This window comes from Plodia interpunctella, chromosome 30 (assembly GCF_027563975.2).
Source record: "Plodia interpunctella isolate USDA-ARS_2022_Savannah chromosome 30, ilPloInte3.2, whole genome shotgun sequence".
NCBI classification, from domain to species: domain Eukaryota; kingdom Metazoa; phylum Arthropoda; class Insecta; order Lepidoptera; family Pyralidae; genus Plodia; species Plodia interpunctella.
Window position 1 is genome coordinate 1,068,095 of NC_071323.1, and position 6,930 is coordinate 1,075,024.

The following is a 6,930-nucleotide window of genomic DNA, read 5'->3' on the forward strand; positions in this document are numbered from 1 at the left end:
AAATAAGCAACATGTGGACGTTAGTAATGTGCCACGTGTTTGTATTCTTCGTGGTAGACCTTCAGATTATATGACGGTGATCGTCATATATTCCATTAATTGTCAGTTGTATCACAATTGGTGTACAAAAAAGGTACAAATAATTTTAAAAAGTGACTGAACGGACTTGCATTTTAAAATAGAATAAATTACATAGTGGGAAATGAATGTAGTTTTATCTTACCACAATGCTATTTCCGATTGGTCTTATCGTTGACAGGTATGGTACTAGGGAATTCTATATGGCGTAAGTCCACAATTTTCTTGTAATTTAATGCAATAAATCGAATTATGCGTTAAATAAACGAAGAAAGAAAAAGATTTATTCGACCAAAAATACATTTTACATTGTTATATAAAGTTTCTGTCGAAAAGGCGACCAGGGGGCTCACCGTCATCTCTTAACGCGATCCACTTTACGACCTAAACTGAACTGCATCGCAAATTCGTACCATCGACTTAATTTTTAGCATGAATGCGATTCATTTTAGGTGGCTAAATTGAACTGAGTTGCATTGGAATCGTTCTGTAAAAGTTGATGGTAAGCCTGCAGCTCAGCATTTTGCTGTGGCAGAAGCCACAGCGCTAATTTTAGTGTATGGTGGCTTGTGAACAAAGCAGCAGGCCTACCATCAACTTTTACAGAACGATTCCAACGCAACTCAGTTCAATTTAGGCACCTAAAATGAATCGCATTCATACTAAAAATTAAGTCGACAGTACGAATTTGCGATGCAGTTCAGTTTATATCGTAAAGTGGGTCGCGTTAAGAGATGATGGTAAGCCCCCTGGCAGGTAATAAAATAAAAAACATCCGATAATAAAATGCCATGTGTTGTTTAAACTTTATAATCTACACACTATAATTTGTCCTGTGGAATTGAAATACATACAACTTACATTATGAAACAAAAGGAATGCACGCATATATGTCAATCTTCAATTCAAATCTTTTTTTTCGTGAACACAGGTTATATAATAGATATAATACATTGGAATGAGTTATATATGAGCTAATGACTAAAACTTCGTATGTTTTGTTGTGGGACATAGAGAACTAGGCATGTGCCGCAACAAGACATACAACATTTTATTTCATAGGTTTTACAAAATGAAGTTACATAATATTTCATACAATGATGTATATTATAAAGTATTTACATAATTTATCTAATTGTCAGGTATAACATTAAAAGATCAAATACTTTATTAATTTAATTGAAATTATCATTTAGATATTCAGTAACAGAATAATAAGCTTTTTTTGATAAGCAGCTTTGATAGTTCCCTCTTGTATTTCATAGATATACTTGCGAGATTACGTCCCCCGTCATCGCACGTAATTGTACATCACAGCCACATGACTGATGCTCCAACGTCTGTGCGTCTCGCCGTCTCGTAAACAACTGAGCGCTTGCTCGCACACTCACAGCGCTATGACTTATGTCACAGTAGTGGGGAGGAAATAAATATAGGCATACACTACAGGAGCCATTGCATACACACTTTTATGGAGAAATACAGTGTTCGTTGGCAATAAATGTAGTTTGTCTGAGCGACGTCGACTCTCAACCTGACGAAACAAATGAATATTATTTTTTACAAATAAAAATATTTCATTCAACACGTTTGAAGTCGATTAAAGTGTGCCGAAATGCGAGTGTACCTATTAATTATTGTTGTATACCTCCTAGTCATTAATAATGTTCATCCATCCTGGGTGCTTACCATCATCTCTTAACGCGTTCCACTTTACGACCTAAACTGAACTGAATCGCAAATTCGTACCGTCGACTTAATTTTTAGTAAGTATGAATGCGATTCATTTTAGATGCCTAAATTGAATTGAGTTGCATTGGAATCGTTCTGTAAAAGTTGATAGTATGCCTGCTGACATGAGGTATATGGTATTTAGATAAAATATAATTCCGTGTTTATGTTTCGCGGATTTATCTCGTAAATTTTTTTTTGATAGGTTGTGCCATCTTGTTTGGTAAATCAACGTCATGGCACAAGCTGAGTGGTAAGTACCCTTTTGTAGTGTTTTTGTTGTGTTTGTAATGAACAAATTACATATTTGTTAATTATCTATAATGTATATTTGTATCCTATGAATAAATTTATATCTATTTCTAAATTACGTCTTTCTTTTCTCCATTAAGTGAAAGCCTCTAGTGTGCACCGACAGAGATCTCTGGTTAGAAAAAGTCTTTGGACACGCTTGACACTTCAGCACCTTAGCAGCGACTCCATGCATCTCAACTTCGTGGTAATTCTTCTTCGTGTAATCCGTAAACCTCTCGCCACAAAAGCCACACCTATTCCTTTTATTAAGCATCACGTGTACCGCCCTCTCGTGTGCCTTCATCTTGATCCTAGTGTCGAAAACCTTGGAACATTTAGGACACGAAAATTCACCTAAAGCATGCCTATAGCCATGAACTCTTAACATTCTTTGGTTAACAAAACCAGCTTCACATTCGCCACAAACGAAATTCTTATAGTGAACGTTCATATGCTCTGAAAGCATTTTGAAATTATTCGCCATTTTGTCACATATGGCACAGGATAGTTCGTCGCTGTTAAATTTGAAAGGAAATATATAATTCGTTGCTCCAACGTGAACTGATACATTGTGCGCTTTTAAATGTTGTAACAAAGTATTTAAATCATTGTATTTTTCGTTACATATTGTACATATTAGATCGGTGATGTCCATTTTAACAACAAAAGTAGTTAAAGACTGGCCTTTCATAAATTCAAGCTTAGTTTTTGTGTCGTGATTGTTGATAGTGTGCAATTTTAACATGTTAGGTTCGATGAATTTGTCGTCACAAAAACAACACGAGAAATGTGTACCCAGTTTGTTTTTTATAGGTGTGGCATTAGAATGTTTAAGTATTTGCCTGATATTCTCCAGATGTTTTGACAAAACGCTCTTTCTTTTTACAAACCAAGCGATATTGCCAGTTTTCGTTTCGGACATAAATTTCTGTTTATTTTCCTCTTGTGTAATACTTTTTGCAGAAGATACCTTAATGATAATTGATCTCCGCGGATTGCCTGTAATGTAGAAACGAAAATAAATTGAGACAGAAGCTCAGTACAATGTTTCGCTCTCGTCTACGACGGCGGTCAAGCAACTTCTTCAGTGGTCGGTCTCTCACGGGATGGGTGATTATAGTTGTTTAATCGTCAATATTAAAATTGAATATTTATGTCACTAGATGGCGATATCTAGTTTTAGAACGCGCTATCGTGTGTCGCTCAAGAAATTATATAGTGTTTTGAAACGTGTAAAGTTTTTTTGGCTTAACTTTTTGATCATTACACGGTTGTCACAATTCCGAAGTTTATATTTCTGTTGGACCTCACGTGTACTTTTGACAATCAGCCGATTGTTCAATAGTGAAAGGGATAATAACCTCGAACAGAAGTGTCTGCCACTGGTGGTGCCAGTTCCAGAAGGGAATGTAAACAAGATATTTTACAAAAATGTTATTTTTATTTAATACCACAAGATTTTATTGTCGTTAGTGATCTTGCTGCATTCAACCAATTATCATGTCCGCTCAGTAAAACGTTGAGGACTGAGGTTGAGTTCCCGCTTCACCGCTTGGAAGCAGTGGCCGAAATAACTACTCCCAATTTTGTTCTAGATCATTGTGACAAGTCACAGACTGTAACAATACCACCGGATCATTAAACGAAGATTTGTTGGTTGGTTAGTGTGATAAGAAATTATAAAAACAATCTCAACTATAGTAAAAAACTAAAATTTTGTAACTAGTTTTATTGAGAAATCATCAACATATAACTCAACAAGGTAGCTTTTCTCGCTAAGATATTACTCGATCGTGACGTCACGTTAGTATAATTTAATATAAGTAGTAGTCTCAAAAAAGTGTGAATTTATTTTTGTCATATCTTTGAAAGTATTGTCATTATCACAGTGTTTTTTTTTCACTGGTGTTTCTAATCATCAAAAGAATTATTTAGTTTAATCGTGTGTATGCGACTAGTTGTTGATGCGTAATCGTAAAAGCTAACTTTAGGAGATTTTAATACTACTTGTTCGCCGCGAACTTAGACCTCGCGAACACAATAATTGTTTTGACGAGTTTTTACAAAATTGAAAATATTTTTCAAAAACGACTTGACCGATTTTGATGCCCCACGAACTTAAAAATTCCATTGTCAGATCCTACATATCTTTTAAATTTCATCAAAATCAGACCAACGGTTCGAAAGTTATCGTGTTACAAACAAATAAACAAACATACATACATACAAAAAATGTATTTTTGCCCCAAGTAGAATGGCAAACCTCGCTCGCTTCGCTCGCTCGGTCAAATATCTAACACCGGTTTTAGCAATAACAGACTCGATAAGAACACTGCGATTAAAACATATGTTTAGTAAAAAAATGTGTACTTAAGTATGTACTTCTTTTCTTTTTCAATAATATAACTCAATGACTGATTTAAAAACAATCTATAAAAACGACAAAATATTTTTTTTTATAGGATAGTGAGAAAACGAGCATGCGTTTTGTCAGATGGCAAGCAAACACCGCTGTGTGTTGTCTATTGGCTGTCAAGTGTCAATGTCATCGCGTGAATAAAACGTGCTTATGGCGGTTACGCCTTTCATTGGAGTACATAGCCCATGGACGCCAGCAACCCAATACTGTTCACCAATCCATTGTAGACTTTCGACTTTTACTTTGGAAGTCTCTGGTTCGATCCCCGGTCAGATGGAAAATGATATTTTTTTAGTTGACCTGGGTTTTGTATGTGACCTATCTATATATGTACATATTATATAATTAGCTGTGCCCCGGGTCCTGTGGGAATTTCGGGGTTCAAAGTACCTTATGTGTTATTCCAGGTTATTTTCTACCCGTGTACCAAATTTCATAACAATAGTTCCAGTAGATAATGCGTGAAGAGTAACAAACTTACTTTCGCATTTATAATATTAATTGGGATATAGTCGTTGAGTTAGTATCCCATTAAGTCTCGAATTTATTTTGAGGTTTCTCATGCACGGTTTGTCCCTATTTATATTGCTTACAATCTATTTGTCCCTATTTATATATTTTTGAGGTGATGCGACCTCGGTGGCGCAGTGGTAAAGTGCTTGCCTCTTAAACCGAGAGGTCCCGAGTTCGATCCCCCGTCGGGTCATGATGGAAATTATCTTTTTCTGATTGGCCTGGGTCTTGGACGCTTATCTATATATGTATTTGTTATAAAATATAGTATCGTTGAGTATCCCATAACACAAGTCTCGAACTTACTTTGGGGCTAGCTCAATCTGTGTGATTTGTCCTGATATATTTATATTTATTTATTTACACTTGATGCACATCTTTTTTATGTTCCACCATCTTCTGTTTGACAATGAAAGCTTCTTCGCAGAATGAGCATACATAATTTTTAGTATGCGTTGCTACATGTTGTTCTAAAACCTCAAAATCTTTACACGGCAAATCACACCCATCGCATTTTATTTCACCGTCATTATATTTGAACGGCACGATTTGCGTTTTAATGTTAGGATGTATAATTGTCTCGTGAACGTCTTTCAAATGCTCCGTAAAATCATCCACATTAATCAATTTTGCCAAACAGAGTTTGCACATAAGCGATGTCGTGTCCAAAAACGCTAGGAATTTCGACAACTGTTTAATTTTAAAGCAAGCCGGTTTCCCGTCTACGTGTTTTTCGATGGAATGACATTTTAGATCTCTCGGATCAATGTATTCCTTTTTACAGTAGCTGCAGCCGTATTTTTCACCGTTCTTATAACGAACTGGCGTGATATTCGAGGTTTTAAGTATAGTCTTAACATTGTCTATGTGTAGATCTAGTTCAGCTAGTCTTGTTTTATTATTTAGACTGTTTTCATCAACAGTTATTTTTGTTACAGATTTCTTCTTTTTAGCTTTTCTCGGTTTTTCGACATTTTCTTCTGGGTTCGTTCCCTTTTGATCGAAATCGAGAAAAGGTGATTCTTCGAATTGTGGACTCTCTTTTCCACTTTGGTCTGGATCAATGAAGTCTGGTTCGATAAATCGACTTCGTTTCTTCCTGGACTTTGGCTCTCTATTCTCTCCACCCCATGGATCAATGCTGATCATCGTCGAAAAGTTCGTTTTCACGTCTAGACTGATCTTCTCTTGTTCTGAAAAGAAAATTTATTGAATTATTATTTTGATTCTCTTACGCCTTGTGCGATAAAGTTTTTATTTTTGTCCATATCACTGGGCAAAAACAGCTTTATTAGTTTTCCCTTATTCGTTTCTGTTTCTTGACATTCTTTCCAGTTCTTATCAGAGCTTCTTTCATCAGACTATCTCGCATTCTCTCATCTGAGCGTTTTAACGGTTCCTTCCTCAGATGTTGAGCGTTGGAGCCCAGGGTTGGGACGAAATTGGCAGAACCACTAATCAAAAATCGCAAATTGTTTTGTCCACTTCAGACGGTCTTCAGCTTCCGTAGTTATCGGATCATTGGCCTATAACTTAATCCGTCTGGTGCCATCCAGATGGTAAAACTGTGAGTCATCCTGGTTGTTTCATTAATACAATTTTCTTTTCATTGTATATTTAACTTCTTGTTATGTTTGTATTAACATGTAACATGTTCATTGTACAAAAAATATATTACAAATAAAACAATTTAGTTTTTTGATACAAAGTCGCTACATAGAACGAAAAAAGTCGCCATCTAATCCGTCACTAAAGGGGACAACGAAGAGTTTAAATTTTTGTCGAAATTAACCCACTATATATCATTTTCAACAAATCTTTCACTTATCACAGGGTTACTGGTATCTAACGCATAACCTTCCAAAGGCGCATAAGGTACATAGGGACTGACATCT

The 6,930-nt window shown here is 35.7% G+C and overlaps 1 protein-coding gene across 1 annotated transcript; it reads right to left on the bottom strand.

Moving 5' to 3' along the window:
* Positions 1-852: 852 nt before the first annotated feature.
* On the bottom strand, positions 853-5,482 carry LOC128682533 (PR domain zinc finger protein 5-like). Its single transcript, XM_053767281.1, has 2 exons — positions 5,342-5,482; positions 853-3,102 (listed from the first exon to the last, which is right to left on the bottom strand). The coding sequence occupies exon 2, from the start codon at positions 3,023-3,025 to the stop codon at positions 2,177-2,179; it is 849 nt and encodes a 282-aa protein (XP_053623256.1). The 5' UTR covers positions 3,026-3,102; positions 5,342-5,482; the 3' UTR covers positions 853-2,176.
* Between the last annotated feature and the right edge of the window lie 1,448 nt (positions 5,483-6,930).